At 35.9% G+C, this 24927-nt stretch overlaps 1 protein-coding gene across 2 annotated transcripts in view; it reads left to right on the top strand.

The window, feature by feature from the left end:
• LOC145668127 (PMS1 protein homolog 1-like) overlaps positions 1–24927 on the top strand; it is a 153356-nt gene that overhangs the window by 123511 nt on the left and 4918 nt on the right. For both annotated transcript variants that reach the window (XM_081735686.1, XM_081735689.1), the window contains one exon: positions 20409–20563. In XM_081735686.1, the coding sequence (XP_081591812.1) occupies positions 20409–20563 (155 nt within the window). The remainder of the gene's footprint in view (positions 1–20408; positions 20564–24927) is intronic.

Here is a 24927-nt window from a genome sequence, read left to right on the forward strand (position 1 = left end):
TAATCGATTATGAAAAAGGTTTCTTGGTATATGTTACCATTCCTGTTATATGGAGATCAATATTGAAATCGCAAGTGGTTTATTTCTACCACTTCCGGTTTAAATGGAGTATTAATGGAAGAGATTGAACCTTTTATTAAAACGCTGAATCAATTCTAAAAAAACGCTTTTCGGTATATGTTACCACTTCTATTCTGTTGAGATAAGTATTGAAACCGGAAGTGGTTAATTTCTACGCTTCTGGTTTTAGTTTAAGATTGACGACGGTGATGAAAACTATTCTTCGGATGCTGAATCGACTGGAAAAAAAAAACCTTTTTTGTATCTTTTACTGTTTCTGCTCTATGTAGATAAATATTTATTGAAACCAGAAGTTATAGTGAATATAAACCACTTTCGATTTTAGTAAAGAGTTGCGAATGAAATTGAAATATGTTCTTGAGGCGCTTAATCGATTGCAGAAAACTGCTTCTCGCTGTCTATTACCATTATTGCTGTATGGTGATCAATGGTAAAACCGGAGAAGGTTTACTTGAATCACTTCCAGTTTGAGTAGATGATTCTAGTAACAAACTAGTTTGATCTTCTATATTTTGGCCAAATTTGCTGATGATCCATCAATTAGTTCTTGAGATTTTTTGTCTCCCTGACGGACACACACACAAGAACATGCTAAATAAATAATGGAGTTTTGGTAAACCAAACTCCTTAACAATAGTAGAAAGACTGACTACAGTGACTTCATACGAGGAAACACTAATTCGAAACTTCTCTTTTACCATTGTCGGTTTGACATGCCATTCATACTTTGCATACCGACGAATGATGTTGATAAACTCGGGACAGTTTTGTCAAATGTGAATGGTCTTTAATGCTTTTAAGTCAACATTACGATTAAAAAAAAAAAAAAAAAAAAAACAGTTGTGTGGCCTTTGTGCAGAAAGTCCAATGTTACATATTAAACAGTGTTACTAACCGTAAGGATATTTGCCATATTTAATATAAGTAGTGGTGCAATGTTTGAAATTATAAGCATTTTTGCCAAAGATGTTTCTAGCAATAATATTTGTTTTGTGTACTCGATATTGATAAATCCGCCCGAATCGAGCTACTAGCAAGTAAAATATTTGTTTTTTTCCCGATTTTGACAGGGAGTTCGCGTCAGACATCTGACAGCTTCTTTGATTTATAATGTAATTAGTACAACCTGTGCAGATGACCTGTGTTATTATTTTTTCTCTGTGATATTCAGTATTAACTTCCTTGAGCATCTCAATTTTTGGGGGGCCGGCGATGTTCTGTGTTTTGGATGTGTTTGTGTACTGCAGTAACAACTATAGTTATTAGTGTTGCTCATAAGCAGGGCCCGGATCTTGTTGACAAGTCACCTTTTTTCTGTTACACATAGGACAAGGCAAGTTCAAATAAAAACATTATCCATCAACTCTAGGTTCTGAAAATATAATTTTTTAGGGTCAACTTTTGGTCACTTTTTGCCGTTTTGAAGTTTCAGGTCATTTTTTAATATTTTGAGGTAACTTTTAGGTCACTTATGGTCTTTTAATTCTTTCTTTATCTACATAAGGACATCTTTAAATGAACACGGTTTACGGATGTAGAAATTACGAAGTTGAATATTCTCTTTTCTTACTTTCTGACTATTGTAGTGGAAAAACTGCATTCTTAACAAGCTAATGAAAACTAAAGTGTAGCTGGTTAATGAAAGGTGGGGGCTGGTAGGTGGCCAAACAGATAGTTTTGGGTTATTGACCACAAAGAATATGATCAGGTGAATAACTAAAAATGGCTTAGAAGGCGTACAAGGGTTTTAAACAGGTTTTTATCTATTATTTTCATGTAGACTACACTTGCTAACTTTTATTGTTTAAGAGTGCTTCCTAGTTTCAACTCGGAAGTGAATTGACGCTTTCAATACTTACAATGCCGTACAGTGGACTGATCAATAGAAATAAATGATCAATGGACTGCAACTAACTGAAACAAAACTTTTTGAATATGAGTGAGAAATGCTAATTAAAAATCCAATGGATATTAAAAAATGTCAATGTTTAACGAAATAAAAGTTTGAGAAAACGTAAGTTTTAAGGTCAATTTTTGTGATTTTTAGGGTCATTTTACAGGAATTTTAGTGTCATTTTATAGGTCACTTTCTAAAAAATTTTAGGTTAACAAGATCCGGGCCCTGCTCAAGGATTGAGGGTCCAAGGGTTTACTTCGTCACTATCAAGGATTCTTTCCACGGGTATTTGTGTTGCCACGCGTGTCCACGTAGCATCATGATGCAGTTGTGGAGCTGCTATGAATAAAAGACAGTGGCGATCACAGTAAGAGCTTTAGCTGTCTCTCCCAACTTGTCTAGTCAGGGTGGGAACAGTAGGCCAATTTTCTCTCTCCAGGGAGAGACCCCATTCAATATGGCTGTGATTCCGATCAATTTTAGGGATTCTCTTAAATGGTAGGACCTGACAGAAAAATGGTTATCAACACTGTCATAAAGAATTACCGTTGAAGTCGATAAGAATTGCAATATTAAATAATAAGTTCACTGCCATTTAGGTGTATTTTCAAGCACTATTCATTCATTGTTCATGAGTTCTATATAGAAATTTTGGTAGTGATGAATTAAGAGCGTTTACCCAAACCCAGGGGGAAGGGGGTGAGTTCATTATGGGTAGTAATTTTCAGGAAAATTGCTGTTTTAATTTTAATGACTTACACCTATGCTACTTTCAAAATTACTTACACATTAACAACGCCCTGAAAATTGAGCATTCGAGGCTTCAGTAAGGATGAAGTCTGCTATAGGGAAACATAACCATTTGAGAATTTATTAATAATTAAAAGCACAAAATTTCCTGCAGAAACTCTGGGTACATTTCGCCGAATCCTGTCGAGGGGAAGAAGTTGACAGCACCTCAGGAATTCAACAATATTCCTCTAAAATATGTGTTTTAGATTACGCATGTAACTAGACAAAGCATCTTAGCTCCACTTGGGGATATGCAAATGAACATAAAGGGTAAAATATTTCCTGCTGTCAGGAACAACTAGTACAACAAAGGGATTCTGCTGATACATGTATGCGCAGTCCACACACGACTATTGTGACACACTCGGAAATACAAAAATGGAGTTGGCTAAATCTGCCTGAAAGAACATGGTGTTCACACTATGCATAAAAGTGTTGACAAAGACGATAGCATCGAATATTAATCACTGCCTGTACTACAAAGTGACATAAGCGCAATTTGAGTAAACGGATTTTAAAATCCATGCTGAAATTACTTTCAAAACTGTCAGTGCTCCAAACAACCGTACACCTACATAGATTTTAGGTGACAGAACAATTATAACAAAAATAGTGATAACAAAAACTCTGGGAGGCCCGGGTTCCTTTCCCGGAGGGAGCTTATGTGGTTCGGATTCCACGTTAATCAGTAGGTCCACGTCTCATATAGCCTCGCTGCTGAATGGGACGTTAAACTCAACTCAACTCAACAAAAACTGGGAAAAGCTATCCTAACACCATCAAGCTTGTAAGACATCAGATTGAAACACAATATAAGCAGCAGCAATTACCAAGAATATAACCACTCCGTATAGGACATAGGCACAGTTTTGTCTTAGGACGCCTTTTGAGCACTATTTACGTAAGAAGTACCTCGAAATATTTTAGTGCAATAGGAACACGATAAAGGTCTGTAGGCCAATTGAATTTATTTATGGTATTTGGTGTCTTTGCCCCAGGCGATGTGCGCTAGGAGCACTACACCAATCACATAAAGATTTCTTGAAGACCCAGTGCCTTAAATGGTAAATGTTGATACTATAATTCTTAAAGAATGGTATTGGAATGAGGCGAGACTAGATTGACATAAATCTAGTTCTTACCTTGAATTTTTTAGGGCGTCTTGGTCTTTGTTTCGTCTCGATCTAAAAAATTCGGTCTTGATCTTCGTTTCGGTCTCGATTGTAAACCATATCAAGACCTTTAGTCTCGGTCTCGTCTCGAGAGTTTCGAAAGAAAATCTATATATTAAAATGCTAATCTTACATGTTTGTCTCCTCGTCAAGGTTTATATGTTTATTTCCGATTCCTTTGAACAGTGAGATCTCGGGAACTACAAGCTCTAGAAACATGTGGCTTTCGCTCTCGGATTGCAAATTTTCTGTAGATTTGTTGGTTGTCTTTAAATATTTCAAAAAGGGCTGTTATTTCTCTATTTCACTTTTAAGGATTTTCTGAAATTTAAAAACAAAAGCATTTTATCCTGCGAGTTATACATCCAACAAATCTTTGTATATCGGGTTAGTATATCTCTCCGGCGTTTGTTTCATGGTCGGAACATAACAATTTCTCCAAATTACGATAAATCTACATTGACAGAGTTGAAATGAAATGAAATATTTATTTTAACGTCCCACGATTATGCATCGAGGCTAAGGGAGACGGTGATGACGAGAAATTAATAAAGTGATGGAATGAAGAAAGTGGGAACCTCGTGAAAACCCAAGCACACGGTGTTTGTCCAGCACAAAGTCCACCTGGCGCGAGCTGGGAACGAACCAGTGATCCACGTACCAGAGGTGAACGCTGTACCAATGTACTGCATTGACGGAGGATAACCATTTCTTCAGTTTAAGGTGAATCTTTATTCATGTAGTGTGTTGTCCAATGAACGCCATATATATATGACGTTTGCAAATGTATGAAATGTATTTAACAGTGCAACGATTTACACTATTCTATTCTCTTCTCACCTACATACGTATTCAGTGACTCAGTGGTAATGAAGTCTGGTTAAATACAAGGAAACTGGCAGAGCACTCATCTGTGTTGCATGGGGTCTTATATTTGATCTCCGCTCCCACCAAGTAGACATTATTATTATTATTATTATTATTATTATTATTATTATTATTATTATTATTATTATTATTATTATTATTATTATTATTATTATGCATTAGACAGTTGATGCTTAGTCCTTAAAACATTTCACGTACGATTAGACGAGATATTAAGTTACAAATCTTCTTCAGCCTACTTCTATTTTGGAAGGAGAAAAAGTGGTAGAGATAATTTAGAATTCCTTGAATTGTATCAAGACGTGCAGTGGACTTACGGTGTTATACTCTTTTCCTTTTCACATACGTATTCAGTGACTAAATGATATCCTTCCCTACTGGTGTAGTGACTAGCTCGTACGCTTTATGTGGGAAGGAGATACCGGGTTTGATGTCCGGTAGGAGAGCTTTTGAGGATTTTTTTTTTTTTTAAGATTTTATACGCCAGGCAGTTTACATACTTGTAATTTTGTTTAATGATCAATTTATGTTTATTCTTGTGCGAGTAACAGTCTGAACAAATATATGAAATTAAATGTATTTAACAGTGCTACGAGTTTACAGTGTAATGTTCTCTACTCACCTACATATGTGTTCAGTGGTTCAATGGTAATAAAGTCTGATTGAATAAAGATATGGTAGATCACTTATGTATGGGACGTGGGGTCTTTGGTTCGATCCCCGCTCTTACCAAATATATTTCTTTTTTTACATTTCGTATTGCAGGTAGTGCAGAGACTTATAATTTTGTTTACTGGTCAAACTCCAATATTTATTCTTGTAATTGTAACAGTCTGTTCAAATGTATGAATGTATTTAACATGTCAGGCTAAAAGAACGCTAACTTGCACGTGAATATATTCCCCAAACTATTTTTCAGCGATGCCTCTAACACTGTTCATATTAAAGTGATGCGCTGTATAGACAGCGCAGGCTGAGGCAATGTACTTTTTAAAAGTTGCCGTCCTTTGACTCATTTAGAATGGGTACGCAGGCTTTGTGGTTGGTCTCAGTAGAAGAGCAAGACCATTAATAAGATATTAACGTACATAGGTAGTTTGTGACATTATTAGTTTGGGGTTTAAGTTATATTAGAAATTGAAAGCTAAAAAATACGATTATAAATTTGAATGTGAATTTAATTTTTAAGGCTATTAGAGAACTAAAACTCAGCGAAGATAGATGATGCTGGAATGATTGGTGGAATGAAGAAAACTGAAATGAAATGAAATATTTAATTTAACGTCCCACGACTATTCACCAAGGCTAAGGGAGACGATGATGATGAGAAATGAATCAAATGGTGGAATTAAGAAAGTGGGAAGAAATTAGAGAAACCCGAGAAAACCCCGCACACGTTGCTTGTCCAACACAAAGCCCACTAGTTGGGATCGAACCAGTACCCCAAGCACCAGAGGCAAACGTTCTACCACTGAGCAAACCGCGGCCCCAGGAATAAAGGAAGTGGGAATAGTTATGGTTGGTTTGAATTGGTAAAAATATTAAAATAAAATAGATTTTAAAACCTGTGTCAGTTTTGTAGATGAAGCCTTAAATAATAATAATGAAGATTAATTGTATTAATTTACATACAATTTTCTAAACAATTTTGACTTTGATAAGCCAACAAATTTTAGTTACCCAGTTCTATTCTACTTTCTCGTACATAAGTATAAAAATATCAATTCCTTGGTAATGAATATCGAAATACGATAAGTGATTTTGCGGTATTGTTTCTCATGTTATTGCAACAGTACAAACAGAACGATATATCTTCTTTCGTAATTTAGTATTTATAGTTGTACTTTTGCTTTGTATAGAGTAGTGTTGCATGTAAGTATGGAGAAAAATACTTGTATTTTGGGAAAAATAAATATACATTTAGATCCTTTCCTTTTTGCTTCCAGTTGAAACTAGTATAGTATACAGACTCGTATAAAACAGTTTGGACATCCCATGATAGATCTGATTTCACTAATATCCTCGTTTAACTACTAGCCGGCTACGAGAAGAAACATTCGCTAGCATGTTATCTTCCCCATACTGACCGACCTGTATGAGAAGCGCTTGCAATTCGACCATGTGATAGTTCGAGTGAATATTATAGGTTGTCTTTATACAGAGACGACAAAGAAATATAGACAATGAGAAAAAGAAGATTACTGAGAAATATCTTGAACGAAGAAAGCTGAAGAGAAGGAAATAAACTTAACTGACACCAAATCATAAGTGCATCTCAGTACACCGTCGAAAGTAAGCCAATTTAACTTTTAAATGCGGAATTACAAATTATGATTTTCGGTGAGGTGGTAGCACTGAATGTTACGAAGAGACCATTCATGGTGCACAGAATCTGGTTGTTATTATTATTGATGTTACAAAAAAACCCCTCTTCCGTTACAAAGAAACCTCTTTCGTTACAAAGAGACCGCTCTACCCCAGACCAGATTTCCTCACAGGTCTCTATGTAACGTTTTCGTTACCTTTAGACCGGTTGAAGATATATATATTTGCAAAATAAGTGTTACAACTCTTGGGAGGTGACTCCTGCCACTGAGACAAGAAAAAAAGTTCTCTTGAACGTTCGGCTATCGGACATAGTTTCGGATCTACAAGGTGCCGAAAGCGTGCAAAAATATCTTTCGGACGCCAATAGTTCGGAAACTATCCAACGTAAAGAGTGCGGGTAAAAAATTAACTGAAGAAGTCATACCTGCTCTATTGAATTTTGCATGTTTCACAATCCTACAATGCACGCACAAGGGATTCCCCAAAGAAACGTAGGGAGTCCCGGATAATCTGCCAAATGAAAATTGGTCTAAATGGATATGAATTGATACGGTTTCTACCGGGTAACAATAATTCGTTTGTATTAAGTCGATATCTGGAACAAATACAAAATGGCGGACAACTTCATGCCCGTTGTGTGTGGTTGCATAATCGCCAGGTACGGATGCTGGCCCACAGTGACGTTCTGAGTATTAAGTGTAGCGAATTTGTACTCAAATACTCTAGAAAGACTTCTGGAGTGTCGGTAGAGCACAACACATGAAGCAGGGTGATTCACATGTGTGGAAACATGTAACGAAAAATGCCCAGAAATGCACTCATACTCAGTAAACGTGAGTTCAAAGCGTCGGAAATGTAAGGATTAGCGTCAATAACATGAAAGGCATTACCAATTCACCAATAATATCCCTCAAACCGATGCAATATGATGTGCACAGTTGCATACCAATAAGGATGCAACAACTGAGGCCAAGTTGAAATTGTGCAAGGGGACTAACTAAGAAACTTGGTAAACTAACTGAATGTCACTAGTGGGATCGCATGATCGATATTGAATTGTGGTCAATGTGTGTTGATATCGACATGTAGCTAATGGATAAATGTCAACATGTCCCACTACTACTGGGACAACGTCCCACGTGCGAAAAATAGGAAAATAACTGCTCGGGTCTTGAATCTGAGGCCGTGGGCTCCCAGTAAGATTGGAAACTGCTACCACGCGAGCGAAAGCGAGCGCTCTAGCCCTGTGGTTTCGAGGGAGCCTCACTTTCTCGGTATTTATTCCTTTGAGGAGTACTCACTGTTTGGCGAGCGCTTTTGTACAGCCTCCCGACATGCTTGTGTGTTTCATTTTGTTACTCCTACTGCACAGCTGTAAACAATCAGAGCTTTAAGACGTTTCATCCTATGTCTCATGTCGTTTTATTTTTCATATGTATGGTGTTCCAGCAGCAGTGTTACATGTGACAAATTGGTTCATTTTCGTCTTTGTCTTGGCATGTGCACTCTGTGTAAGATACGAATTTCTGGAGGTATTTTCCTATATTTCGAGTACGTCATATGTCCCAGAAGACGTGGGACATAATACAAGTTCGTTATTTTTACGCTCTATCAGAAATTGAACCATGGATTAAGAGATTTTTTTTTTCATATGTGTCGACTGTGGGACATTGTCCCAAACAAAGAGGGACATTGATACAATCGTGTTCTAGTTACTTTCTACCAAAAAGTGCACCAGATGTAATAGCAGAATGTACAACGTTACTTTCCTAGTTTTCGCACCTGGAACGGTATTCCAGCAGTGGTGGGACATTTGATATTTGTTCATTAGCTACATGTTGATATCAACCCACACATTGGCCACATTTCAATATCTATCATGCGATCCCACTACTGACATTTCTTGAGTTTACCAAGTTTCTTAGTTAGTGTCCTTGCATAATTTCTACTTGGCCTCAGTTGTTGCATCCTTATTGGTATGCAACCGTGCAGATCATATTGCATCGGATTGACGAAATATTATTGGAGAATTGGCAATGCCTTTCATGTTATTGATGCTATTCCTTACATTTCCGACGCTTTGAACTCACGTTTACTGAGTATGAGTGCATTTCTGGGCATTTTTCGTTATGTATTTCCACACATGTGAATCACCCTGCTTCATGTGTTGTGCTCTACCGACACTCCAGAAGTCTTTCTAGAGTATTTGAGTACAAATTCGCTACACTTAATACTCAGAACGTCACTGTTGGCCAGATCCGTACCTGGCGATTATGCAACCACACACAACGGGCATGAAGTTGTCCGCCATTTTGTATTTGTTCCAGATATCGACTTAATACAAACGAATTATTGTTACCCGGTAGAAACCGTATCAATTCATATCCATTTAGACCAATTTTCATTTGGCAGATTATCCGGGACTCCCTACGTTCCTTTGGGGAATCCCTTGTGCGTGCATTGTAGAGTTGTGAAACATGCAAAATTCAATAGAGCAGGTATGACTTCTTCAGTTATTTTTTTACCCACACTCTTTACGTTGGATAGTTTCCGAACTATTGGCGTCAGAAAGTCATTTTTCCCACGCTTTCGGCACCTTGTAGATCCGAAACTATGTCCGATAGCCGAAAGTTCAAGAGAACTTTTTTTCTTGTCTCAGTGGCAGGAGTCACCTCCCAAGAGTTGTAACACTTATTTTGCAACACCCGATATATATATGTATATCAAAATCCAAATGTGTAATACGGGGATGCAAATAACCACTTGCCCGGGACGATTGGTTCATCGCTGCGGGCGAGTATTTAATATCATACCGAAAGTAAATAAACGATTTCTATTCTGGGATGTGGGCTAGTAGTTTTTTTCTTGGGCTAATAAAATTTTGTTGCTTATTTGCATCCCTGGTTTAATAAAATCGTAATTTTTTTTAAAATTAAATTCAGATATGTACTTATTTATTTTAATTCTGTACTGCTAACTATCAAAATATGTGAAAATGTGGGAACCAGAGATGCAGGAGCTCTGAATTTTTTTTATAGAAAAAATAAGTTTTTAAAGCATTTTGCTTGGGAAATTTTGAGTTTTTGGAGCATTTCAACTTTAATGAAAACAGCAGTATATTTCGTCTTTCTTTTGCCTTTTTAAAATGAAAAAGCATTTAATTTATGTATTCTGAAGAAAAAATGAGAAGTTCCATATAGTCAAGGTTAATTAGTCACTTGATAGAAAAGGAAAAGGGGAAATCGGTGAACGCATTGGATTACCTAGTTCTTGGACGAATTATTTATAAAAGCTATTTGAGCAAATGTCTAGACAAAAATGTTTTAGAGCTCCTTCGTGGCTAAGCAGTTATCGTCCGCGCCTTTGGTGTGGGAGACCTGGGTTCGATTCCCGGCGGGACCTCATGTGGTTCGGATTCCACGTTAATCAGTAGGTCCCGTTTCATATAGCCTCGCTGCTGAAAGGGACGTTAAACTCAAAATCAACTAAACTCAAAAATGTTTTAGTAAAAATTTAATAATATTAGCAGTAATTGTTTTGAAAATATAATAGTTTGATTTAGTGGAACAAAATTCTGCATCCTGCATTTATGCATCCTGCAGGAATTATGCATAAACTAATACTTCAGCTGTTTTGGAGCTAATAACACTTTTTATGTAGGAAGTTATATGGAACAAGTGTATCTGCCTATCCCTGGCCGACCTCGGCTACCAAATATAGCGATCCTTATTCCTTAGACGATAGGCTACCTCTCCACCAGGTCTCATTTATATCCGGTCAGTAGTTACCGAGAAACAAAGTACCACATATAAGACTGGCCGAGCTTTCCATTAAATATAGCGATCTTTATTCCTTAAGACGATGGGCTACCTGCCCACCAAGTTTCACTTATTTCTGGGGAGTAGTTACCGAGAAGCAAAGTACCACATACAAGGCTGCCCGATCTCCATTAAATGTGGCTATCTTTATTCCGTAGAGGATGGACCACTTCCCTACCAAGTTTTATTCATATCCGGTCAGTAGTTACCGAGAAATTAAATACCACATGCACATACACACACGTACATCTAGAGTGAAACTATAATCTCCCGTTCTTTTACGTCGGAAGCTAATAATAAACTCTTACTACTGTTAAACTTACATCATACCAAAATGACCGGTAATAATTTTAATTTTGTAAACTGAACTTCTATTAGGTTCTGCGATGTGCATAACAAAAGTACGCGCCGTTTCGTTTTAATTTCCAAGAACAAATAAATACAAGGAACTAAAATGTGTCTGTTTCTCAACAAACTCTCCTTCTTTATTGATGCACATTTGCCATCGCTCCGTCCATTTTGTGAGCATATGGCATAGTCATCTTTGGGGCTTCGTTTCAAGATATTGAAAAATAGCACTTCCCAGGGATTATCTACTAGCAAAATGGCGTCCACGAACAGAATCCTTGAGGTTGGGGAACAACCAAAAGTCACTCGGGGCTAAATATGATGAGTAAGGTGGATGTGGCATAAGTTCAATACCATGGCTAACCAAGAATGAGGTCACAAACGGCGATGCATTGTCCATGTAGATTGTAGATGATGAAATCGTCATTTGCGGTCGTTTCTTAGTCAATTTTGGCAAAAAATTCTGTATCCAAAAGTGTACGAAAATTTCTATAATTGTATGACCTTTACTGTATGAAAAGAACGGAGGTGGGACATCATCATTCCCTGAGAATCCTGGAAGATAGAGTATAGACTGTCTCATTAGATGCCACCTGTGAGTTTTTTTTGGGGGGAGGGGGAGGGTAGTCTGTGTGTTTCCACTGCATCGACTGCTTTTTGTTTCTGGGTTGAATAATGGAATCTATAATTCATCCATTATCACAACACTTTTCAGGAAATTGCATCCCTCTCTTCTGAAGCGCGTCAACTGCAACCCTTGACCGAATCCTTCCCTCTTTTTGTTCGTCATTAAGCATTCGTTCTACAGTCCCATTGTTAGCCCCAGTATATCACAAATCTCTTGCATGGTGACATGCCTATCTTCCATAATAAAATTTTCAACAGGGCAAAGTTAGCATCAGTTGGTGCTATTTTTGGACGTCCAGATCTATATATCGTTTCCAACAATTTTCAGCGGGCTATGACTCCGAAATTACCATTTTAGCATCATTTTGGCCTGTATATGTTTTTTAACGTTTTTGGGTGAGGATTCAGTTGTCAAAGTATTTTGGTGTTATTTCACGCACATACTTATTTTTCGAATTTCGAAAATAAAATAAGGACCATCCTTGTTACTATTACTTGGCAGTCTCACCTCCCCGCCTAAAATGGTTACATATCTGACCAAAGTAACCCAAGAATAAAATTAAAAATTAAAATTAATGTTGCTTTTTAATGAATTTTTTGCCGATATTTCCAGTACGTCCCACGGGTACTCTTCGGGGCTAAGGCTTTTAAGAATATCCTTTATGCTGTCATTCGCATGTTTATGTTATAGCAAACAGTGGTGTGAAAATACAAAGTGCCCCAAGCGACCTCAAATTTTGAATGTATTTACAGTGTACAATATGAGGCAAATATACCTTGTAACTTTGGAACGATAGTTGTAAGAGACATTATGAAGGCAATAATTATTAAGTGATTTAATATTAGTTGGAAATAACGTCATTTGGAAATGTTGGAAATGGACAAGTACGTGTATTTGTGATGTAAAGCTACCCCAAACCGATATGTAAGATGACCACCTTCCTAGTAAAAGTTTTGAACCTGAGTTCAAGATGGCGGACTTAAAAATTATTGCCATTATGGTACTATACAGTTAATACATGCGATTCTGCCTCCGTTACCCCAATCCCAGATATGATGTCACTCCCTCTAGCTGTTCCACTTATAAGGTACCTTTGTATACTGTAAATGCATTAGAAACTTAAGGTTGCTTGGGGCACCTGATAACCTTTTATTGGGCAGCGTTGCTCTCAAGCAGCATCGCATTCTATTGCGTTATCCGCATGAATTATAACTTAAGTGATCATTTAATTGGGGTTTTTACTTTCATACAATATTCATATACATGATTCGTTGGTCGCTTCTTTAGATACTTCTAAGCTTCGTCAAACAGGGGACAAATCAAATTTAGTATCGTAGAAGCTTTATCTCCTACGTTCCGCGAAAGTTCTTTCCTCTTATTTATTTATTTATTTGTGAGTTCTTACTCTATAGGAAAATATTTCAACGAAACTGTTGGTAATTACTGAGAGTATTCTTATGATATTTTACCATAATAGGGCAATGCTGCTCAGTAGCTATACATAAGGCCTATTTTATGGACATGTTGCTTTGAAATAAACACCCTGTATTTTGTAACCAAAGTATAAAAATACGTTAAAAATTACGAAATTATGGTCAAGAAGACATGGTTCAACCATAAAAGCAAACTAAATACAGTGGAGTCTCGTTAATTCGAAATATTGGATAATTCGAACAGAAGTCCGTTCCCCTTGAAAACTGTATTGAAAACAATAGTAAAAAATCGTGGATAAATCGAACTTTTAAACCTATGTTTTGGATAATTCGAAGTGAATACAGTTGAAAATTTTTAATGTTGGAGAGATGTAAACAGAGAAATACAGTTTTAAAGTGTTTTCAGTTATCCAGATGCAGCCATAGGGAAGAGTAATACAAAAGATAAATAGAAAATCTATGTAATGATAAAGATGAAGGTGAGTTGGGGAAGAAGTAAAGATAGAGAACGTGTGCCAATCTCATCTTGTTTCAGAATTGGTTGAAAATTTAAGATGAATTATTGATAAAGTCAACTAAATGTTATTAATATCGTATTCCACGGAATACATGAAATTCAAGATTTATTGACCGTACAAAAACAATCAAATTTAAGCAAATGAGGTTTACGACTTCTTAAAAGTGAGAACAGAATATTCAAATTGTTACTGGTGTTTAATTGTTTGGGCAATTCAATGTATGTTGTAGCGTTGTAGTAAATATATTTTCCATTGTACACGTAGTTCGAATTATGTGGAGTCAATGTCGTTTGTTAGTTTGCGGTATTAGATCACGCAAATAATAAGCTGCTTTAAAGGTAACGTCTACACCATATGAATATGTTTTTGATGCTCAGTATTTTGGTTTCTTTGTTGTTATATATGTGAAAATGAATGTTGTTGGATAATTCGAATTTTGGATAATTCGAAGTTTTTTCGTGTCCCCTTGGACTTCGAATTAAAAAGAGTCCACTGTATAATAATAATGCTATCAATACTTGCTCATTAACTCTGAAGCACCATGGTACTTATATTATACCACTTTTTACATAACGTTTGCGAAACTCCGTGCCGCAAAGATTTAAAGGGTTAATATTATTCAATTGAACTAATTTTTCTCGTGATTTACAGGGTGTCCGAGAAGTCCTTCCCTGATTACAGAAATTGATAACTCAGGCTAGAAATAAGATAGAAATATGAAACTGGTGTTGAATTGTTTACAAACTATAAAAGTTTTGGTCACATCAGTACACTTCCACATGAGCACCCTTGGTAGCACGTAGCACATCTAGGCGATATTCAATTTCCATCCACACATTAGCCAACATCACTGGAGGGATCGATGCAACGACTGTGGTTATTCGTTGCTGCAGGGTTTCAAGATCTGGTACACGTGTTCGGTAGACCTCATCCTTGACATAACCCCATAAAAAGAAGTCTAATGGGGTTACGTCAGGAGAGCGTGGAGGCTAAGCTGTTGGTCCATCACGACCAATCCATCGCCCAGGAAATGTCCTATCCGTACTACAAACCTAAAACAAACAAAATTGAGACTTGGTAAAACAGAACAAACCTAATACAGACAAAAACTTTTATAGTTTGTAAACAATTCAACACCAGTTTCATATTTCTATCTTATTTCTAGCCTGAGTTATCAATTTCTGTAATCAGGGAAGGACTTCTCGGACACCCTGTACTTTGGTCTGCTATGAAACCATGTAAGACTATAGAAAACTCGGAAGTCGAAAAATAAAATAAGTACTATCCTTATTATTTATACTTGACAGTGAATGTTAATTTAACAAATACACAACAATTTCAGTCTTTATAAGCAACAACGAACTGTAGTTAAACTATCGTTATTGTAGTTCAATACTAGGAGTGAAAATTTTATATCTATCTATTAGAGATGCAAGGGCTCGGAAAAAAGCCGCCTTTTTTGAAAAAGAAAAACGTTTTTTTCTGCTTCGCTTTCTTGGGAAATTTTGGGCTTTTTTGAAAATTTTGCTTTAAACTGATAAACCAGTCTTTGTTTCGCTTCTCTACAACAACAACAACAAAACTCATTTAATTAGTGGTTGATGCAGATAATAATATGAAACCTCGAAAATAAACCATGAATTTCAAAAAGATTTTTTAAATTCTTAACATATTTACATTATGAATTCCAAAGGATTAACCAATATATGAAATAATATTTTAACCTCTTATATACAATAAGTACTTTAAAAGATGATACACAAATAACTAGCAAAATTGTACGTAGTATTTTTACTTCAAAATATCACACCCTCTTTTTGAAGCAAAATAAAGTAAAACATGAGAGAAATCTGCACATCAAGAGCTTCGTTTCGAGTGGTTCTGTACATTCTTGAAATTTTGCAGTTAAGTTTTAACTTTCATATACATTATGAATATTTCGAAACGTAATAATCTGTTACCACCTATCAGGTGCTTCGGATTTGCAAAGCGGTAAAGCTCAAAATTCTGTAATGCACTGACTGCTCCTTAAGCTTGTTCAGAATCGGGAAAGTATCGAATTTTCTGTTCATGGATCATATACGTAATAGACGGTTCATCTGAGCGCATGGTTTCCTAGGCTGTAGAATCTATAACCACCATCACGGTTTACCCAGTCCTGAAGGTTTCCGAATTTCTAACAAGAAAATTCAACATATCTTTACGAAACTTTTTTTTTTACAAAAAAAAAAAAAAACTATGGAATATATTTAAAAAGAGGGGAAGAATCAATCACTGTTCCAATTCACAAGAAAGACGAAAAAATTGATTGTAATAATTATCGAGGCATTTCTCTTAACATTCTATTAATAAGATTGACTCCATACGCAGATGAAATTATTGGAGATTATTAGTGTGGATTTAGTCGAAATCGACCAGATATTTACCATTCGACAAATACTCGAAAAGAAATGGGAATATATTACCCAGTGCAACTGTTTATTGATTTTAGAAAGGCTTACAACTCGGTTAGGAGGGAAACATTGTACAACATTCTTACAGAATTTGGAATACCGAAAAAGCTAGATTTATTAAGTGTTTAAATGAATCCCAGAGTAAAGTCCGAGTAGAAAAATGCGAGCTTCCACGTCGGGATTGGCCTGAAACAAGGATATGCGTTATCGCCGTTATTACTCAGCTTTGTTCCTTCCAGAGTACGCTATAAGAAAAATCAAAGATTGGAACCAGGGCCTAGAGTTGAATGGTATTCACCAGGCTATGGTGTATGCTGATGATGTAAATCTGATAGAACATTCGAAAGAAATGCAGAGGCCGCCTTATTAAACGCTTGCAGGAACATGAGTAGATGCAGAGAAATCTAAATACAAGGAAGTTCACAAGGATCGTAATACGGCAAATTATGAATGCGTTAAAATATCAATTAATACTTTCGACACAGTGGATACTTTCAAATATCTTGAATCAATATTACCAGACCAAAATCATACCCACAAAGAAATTAAATGTCGACTGAAATCAGGAAATTCTTGTTATTATTCAATTCAAAGTATTTTGTCGCCGCGAATTCTGTCAAGGAATTTAAAGCTTAAAATATATAAAATGATAATCATGCCTGTTATGCTTTATGAGTGTGAAACATGGTCGCTTACGCTGAGGGAAGAATATAAACTGAAATTATTTGAGAATAAAACTCTGAGACGAATATTTGGACCCAAGAGGAACGGGAATGGGGAATGGCAGAAACTTCATAAGGAGAAACTACATATTTTATACGGTTTACCAAACATCGTTCGAGTCATCAAGTCTAGGAGGCTCAGGTGGGCAGGTCATGTAGCCAGTATAGAAGAAAGTAGGAACGCTTTCAAAATTTTAACTGCAAATCTAATCGTGAATCGTCCATTAGGAAAACCCAGGCTCAGATGGGAGGACAATATTAAGATGGATCTAGCAGAAATAGGAATATAAAGTAGAAACTGGATTGAATTGGATAAGAACAGAAGTCAATGGAGAGCTTTTGTGGCCATTGAGAAAGAGAGAGAGAGAATACATTTAAGTTAAGCACAACTGCACAAAAAAACATGAGTGAGTAGTTAGCTTTCGCGCTTCTATCGTGAAGTCCGGGATTCAGCCCCGCATTCGACCATTTTGACAAAAGTTTTTCTTTATTCCATCTGTGAATGTAGAGATAGTGCGTGTACTGTGAGTCCTGACGACTTCCATTCTAATCGTTTTTAAATATTTGTTATTACTAATTACCAGCAGTGATGGATTTGCGAAGATAGTTAGGGTGGGGATGTCTTTCGGATTGAAGCCTCTAACCCGAAATTACGAAATTTCTAAAACAAACTAAATATTAGTTTTGCCTTTACTCATAAACTTCAAGCTGTCCTCAAATAGAAAATTAGGAATTTTTAGAAAAACTAAGCACTAATAAGAAAAGCTCCTCCCAAAATACTTTTCTAAATCCACCACTGATTAACAGTATAAAATGGTCTTCAAGGTTGTATCTGGAAGATTATAGCTGAATATACAAACGAAACGAAATATTTGTTATACCTGTACTCATAAACTTAAGCTCCTCTTAAATAAAAGTTAGGAATTTTTAGAAAAACCAAACATTATTCAGAAAACCCCTCCCAAATATTTTTCTAAATCCGCTACTGATTATTTCTATCAAATGGTATTCAAGGTTGTGTCCGGAAGATTATTGTTAAATCATTGCACAGCCACAGTGTAACGGAAATGTGGAAATACGCTCTGACTGATACATTGAAAAACGTACGCTCTGATGGATATATTGAAAAACATAAGTTTAATTATGTACTAGAAGCTAGAGTACTAAGCTCTAAGAAGTGAAACACGGATGACTAAAAAGAAATGATCTAGAGAAGAAAAATGTCGATGATTCAGAAGTTAAAATAGTTAAATAGCTTCTAAAATTGCCCTCAAATACTACGTACTTTGTTTACTTTAATTCATAAACCATGTGCTCCATCCATCATGATGGTGAATTCCAGAGCGAAATATGGCATTTAGATCATGGAATCTTATTTAACTTTAGAGTATACTATAAGAAAGCTATTTAAACAGAAAAATCATGAAAATGAAAAAAGCCAAAATTTCCAAAATTCTCGTTTTTTCCCCAAAAAGCCGGCTTTTTATGTGCCAAAAACCATCGATTCAAAAAAGCCGGCTTTTTTTGCGTCTCTACTATCTATCTATCTATATATATCTATGTATAGTGAGGTGATTTTAGTTTAGCGTCCCGTTCAGGCTATATGAGACGTGGACCTACTGATTAACGTGGAATCCGAATCCGCTCCCGCCAGGAATCGAACCCGGGTTTCCCGATATATATATATATATATATATATATATATATATATATATATATATATATATATAATACAGAACACGAGGGCAAGTTAAAAAGTATCCGCAATGTAGCTATAGTTTTCTTTTTTCAATACAAATAGTAAACACACTAACTTCATTTTTCAATATAGTCCCCTTGCTTTTCAACCAGTTGGTCCATCGTTGCACAAACTTCCGATTCCCTCAGAAAAGAAGGTTTTATGCTGAGCTGCGAGCCATGCATGCACCGCTTGCTTCATTTCTTGGTCCGAGGCGAATCGACATCCCTCAATGCCTATTTGAGTGAAGCAAACAAGTGGTAGTCCGAAGGGGCAAGATCAGGACTGTATGGAAGATGAACCATTATTTCAAACTTAAATTTCCGGAGCATTTCAGCAGTGTGGGCAGCAGTATGTGGATGGGCATTGTCGTGCAACAACATAACACCTTTCGACAATAGTCCTCGATGTTTGCTTCGAATTGCAGGCATCGGTAAGCATCTAACTGTAACGCTCACTGTTTATTGTTGTGCCACTGTCCTGATAATGTTCCAGTGCTAGAAGTGTGCGTCCCAGGAAACTGTAAGCATCATTTTTCCTGCGAGTGGACGGATTTTGAACTTTTTCTTGCTGGGCTATTGTGGATGTTTCCACTCCAACCTCTGTTGTTTACTTTTCGGCTTGTAATGATGGATCCATGTTTTGTCACCAGTGATGATCTGTCTAAGAAGTCGTCACGTTCGTTACCATAGCGATCCAGAATGTTTTTGGCAGTTGTCCAAGCACTTTTGTTTATGCAGTGCTGTGAGTTGTTTTGGAAACCATCTTGCACAGACCTTATGAAAGCCAAGTCTGTTGTGGATGATTTCGTACGCAGAACCATGACTAATTTCCAAATGATGTGCCACTTCATCGACAATCACTCGTCTGTCTTAACATAACCATGTCATGTGCACGCTCAATGTTGTCATGCGGCTCCTTCCTTGTGTGACCATCTTTGAATTTTTCAATGCATTCGTTGACACTCTAATGCGGCAAGACACTGTTCCCGTATTGTGGCGAAAGTCTTTGATGAATTGCGACCCATGATACATCTTCCGATTACAAAAACCGGATCACTGCTCGTTGTTCCTCTTTAATACAAACTTCTAACGGAGCGACCATGATCTGTCAGCAACAAAAGGAAGACAAATGGAGGAATTAGGATCAAACTTTCATAACATAACCACAACAGCATAACAATAAAATAAGCGAGGGCAGAGGTCAGTATGAAATTTGCGGATAATTTTTGACATACCCTCATATAATTTTTTAATTACCTTCTTGTATACATTATATATACATATATATATATATACTGACCTCTTGATTCTAATTCCTCCATTTGTCTTCCTTTTGTTGCACATAGATCATAGCTAGTCAATTATATATATGCACAAAGTATTACTATTGATATCCCATTTCCCCCCACTAGTATTGAACTACAAGAATGATAGTGTAATGACAGTTCATTGTTGCCTATAAAGATTGAAATATTCGTGTAGTTTTTAATTAATATTCAGTGTCAAGTAAGAATAATGAAACATTGAGATTCATATTTCATAAGTTTCATATTATTATCAGAATGTAAGTAATGAGTATTACTTTTACAGATGTTGCTTCGCAAGTCGCTTATGTCACAGCAGTTGCAGATGTTAGTGGTTTTTCTACTATTGATGATCTGAGAGAGGTGCTTCAATTGGTGAAACTGAATGGAGAAGCTAAACTGAAGAACTGCAGGCCTTCTAAAGTTTCGGATTATCTTAAGGTATTCAATATTTTAATAAGAAGGTTAATATACTGTATGGACATCAGCAAAAATTTATATACACACATTTTTTTTTCTTTTTCTACTTTCAAATAAATTAATCAATTAAAATTTTCAGTACCGTACACAGAGTTGTGTCCTTTGTACACCGAAGAAAGTTAAATTAAAATTGGTTGATGCGTTCGGAAATTATTGGCGAAAGAACACGTGAAGTGTGTAGTCCAGTTTTTTACTGATGATTGCACAACTAAGTGCGAGATTCAATCTCACTGATAATGTTAGTTTTTCAATAATTTATGACCTGACCCAATAATTACTTTATCTTGAACATATAGAAAACAACAGTGCCGAAATTGATTGGTTCAGAAATTGTTGGGAAATAGTAATCGATAAAAGGAAATCGAGTCAACAACCTGCATGAAATTTCTAGAACCTATGAGTTGCTGTGCTGTAGCTCACTGCACCTTCTCTTTTCGTGTGAAAAATATTTTGAATTGCTGCACAGCGTTATGCCCGAGTTCGAACTCATATAGTGACAGTTCATGTATCGAACGTTGTTAAGCACTCATCGTGACTGCTGCTAAAAACTAACTGAAGATACTGAATATTGAATAGTCTCTTCCATACTACCGCTTGGGTCAGTTTTGGTCGATCACAGTGTATACACGCGCCTGGTGTTTAGGTTGTTGAAATATTGAAAAGTGTTCGATGTGGTATCTCCTTGTGACACGGCAAGTATTTAGTCTGTCTGTAGTAGAGATGCAAAAAAGCCGGCTTTTTTGAATCGATGGTTTTTTGCACATAAAAAGCCGGCTTTTTTGGGAAAAAAACGAGAATTTTGGAAATTTTGGCTTTTTTCATTTTCATGATTTTTCTGTTTAAATAGCTTTATTATAGTATACTCTAAAGTTAAATAAGATTCCATGACCTGAATGCCATATTTCGCTCTGGAAATCACCATCATGATGGATGGAGCACATGGTTTATGAATTAAAGTAAACATAAATTACGTAGTATTTGAGGGCAATTTTAGAAGCTATTTAACTTGATTTTAACTTCTGAATTATCGACATTTTTTCTTCTCTAGATCATTTGGTTTTAGTCATGTGTGTTTCACTTCTTAGAGTTTAGTACTCTAGCTTCTAGCACATAATTAAACTTATGTTTTTCAATATATCCATCATAGCGTACGTTTTCAATATATCTGCCACAGCGTACTTCCACATTTCCGTTATACTGTAGCTGTGCAATGATTTAACAATAATCTTCCAGACACAATCTTGAATACCATTTGATAGAAATAATCAGTATCGGATTTAGAAAAATATTTGGAGGGTTTTTTTCTGAATAATGTTTGGTTTTTCTAACTCTTATTTAAAAATTTCTATCTTTTATTTAGGAGGAGCTTAAGTTTATGAGTATAGGCAAAACAAATATTTCGTTTCGTTTTGTATATTCAGCTATAATCTTCCAGATACAACCTTGAAGACCATTTTATACTGATAATCAGTATCGGATTTAGAAAAGTATTTTCGGAGGGGCTTTTCTTATTAATGCTTAGTTTTTCTAAAAATTCCTAATTTTTTATTTGAGGACAGGTTGAAGTTTATGAGTAAAGGCAAAACAAATATTTAGTTTGTTTTAGAAATTCCGTAGTTTTGGAGTAGAGGCTTCAATCCGGAAGCCATCCCCACCCTAACCCTCTTCGCAAATCCATCACTGCTGGTAATTAATACTAACAAAGATTTAAAAACGATTAGAAAGTAAGTCGGCCAGGACTCACAGTACACGCACTATCTTTACATTCACAGATGGAATTAAGAAAAACTTTTGTCAAAATGGTCGAATACGGGGTTGAATCCCGGACTTCACGATAGAAGCGCGAAAGCTAACCACTCACTCATGTTTGTTGTGTAGTTGTGCTTAACTTAAATGTATTCTCTCTCTCTCTCTTTCTCAATGGCCACAAAGCTCTCCATTGACTTCTGTCCTTATCCAATTCAATCCAGTTTCTACTCTGTATTCCTATTTCTGCACAGATCCATCTTAATATTGTTCTCCTAGATTTTCCTAATGGATGTTTCCCGATTGGGTTTCCAGTTAAAACTTTGAAAGCGTTCCTACTTTCTTCCATTCTGGCTACATGACCTGCTCACCTGAGCCTCCTAGACTTGATGGCTCTAACGATGTTTGGCAAACCGTATAAATTATGTGGTTCCTCCTTATGAAGTTTTCGCCATTCCCGTTCCTCTTGGGTCCAAATATTCGTCTCAGAATTTTATTCTCAAATAATTTCAGTCTGCGTTCTTCCCTCAGCATAAGCGACCATGTTTCATAACCATAAAGCATAACAGGCATGATTATCTTTTTATATATTTTAAGCTTTAAATTCCTTGACAAAATTCGCGACGACAAAATATTTTGAACTGAATAATAACAAGAATTTCCTGATTTTAGTCGACATTTAATTTCTTTGTGGATATAATTTTGGTCTGGTAGTACTGATCCAAGATATTTGAAAGTATCCACTGTGTCGAAAGTATTAATTGAATTTTAACTCATTCATAATTAGCCGTAACTTCCTTGTGAACTTCATTGTATGTAGATTTCTCTGCATTTACTCATGTCCCTGCAAGCGTTTAATAAGGCCTCTGCATTTCTTTCGATCGTTCTATCAGATTTACCTAATCAGCATACACCATAACCTGGTGAATACCATTCAAGTCTAGGCCCTGGTTCTATCTTTGATTTTTCTTATAGCGTACTCCGGAACAAAGCTGAATAATAACGGCGATAACGCATATCCTTGTTTCAGGCCAATCTCGACGTGGAAGCTCGCATTTTTCTACTCGGACTTTACTCTGGAATTCATTTAAACACTTAATAAATCTAGCTTTTTCGGTATTCCAAATTCTGCAAGAATGTTATACAATGTTTCCCTCCTTGCCGAGTTGTAAGCCTTTCTAAAATCAATAAACAGTTGATGTACTGGGTAATATATGCCCATTTCTTTTGGAGTATTTGTCGAATGGTAAATATCTGGTCGATTTCGACTAAATTCACACTGATAATCTCCAATAATTTCATCTGCGTATGGGGTCAATCTTATTAATAGAATGTTAAGAGAAATGCCTCGATAATTATTACAATCAATTCTGTCGTCTTTCTTGTGAATTGGAACAGTGATTGATTCTTCCACTCTTTTTAAATGAATTCCACAGTTTTTCTTATTTGTAAAAAAAAAAAAAAAAAAAAAAATCGTAATTATATGTTAAAATTTCTTGTTAAAAATTTAGAAACCTTCAGCATTGGGTAAACCATGATGGTGGTTATATATTCTACAGCCTATGAAACCATACGCTCAGATGAACCGTCTATTACGTATATGATCCATGAACAGAAAATTCGATACTTTCCCGATTCTGAACAAGCTTAAGGAACAGTCAGTGCATTACAGAATTTGGAGCTTTACCGATTTTGCGGATCCGAAGCACCTGATATGTGGTAACAGATTATTACGTATGTGATCAATCAGTGAAAACTTTGTTCGAAATATTCATACAATGCATATGAAGGTTAAAACTTAACTGAAAAATTTCAAGAATGTACAGAACCACCCAAAACGAAGTTCTTGACGTGCCGATTTCTCTCATGTTTTTTTCTTTATTTTGCTGCAAAAAGAGGGTGTCTGATATTTTGAAGTAAAAATACTACATACAATTTTGCTAGTTATTTGTGTATCATTTTTTAAAGTACTTATTGTATATAAGAGGTTAAAATATTATTACATATATTGGTTAATCCTTTAGAACTCATAATGTAAATATGTTAAGAATTTTAAAAAATCTTTTTGAAATTCATGGTTTATTTTCGAGGTTTCATATTATTATCTGCATCAGTCACTATTTAAATGAGTTCTTTTTGTTGTAGAGAAGCGAAACAAAGTCTGCTTTATCAATTTAAAGCAAAATTTTCAAAAAAGCCCAAAATTTCCCAAGCAAAAAAGCGAAGCAGAAAAAACCGAGTTTTTTTCCAAAAAAGCCGGTTTTTTTCCGAGCCCTTGCATCTCTAGTCTGTTTCTTACTGTTTGAGTTACCTTTCCTTTTTAAGATATGTTTTGTTTCTACATTGTATATGAAAGAGAAGATACACGTAAGTACAACCCCGATAATTATAAGGAACCCCCTGTATATGTATACATTGAAGTTGGAATAATAAACATGGAAAATTACTAACTAGGAGTTAGATAAAACATTTTCACTCAAATTATAGGGGAAACTAAATTAAAAGGAAACTATAACAACTAACATTAGGTTTGAGGGGATAGGTAGGATGAGAGAAAGTAGGGAGAAACGAATATTATA

This window comes from Thermobia domestica, chromosome 13 (genome assembly GCF_964235325.1).
Source record: "Thermobia domestica chromosome 13, izTheDome1.hap1.1, whole genome shotgun sequence".
NCBI lineage: Eukaryota > Metazoa > Arthropoda > Insecta > Zygentoma > Lepismatidae > Thermobia > Thermobia domestica.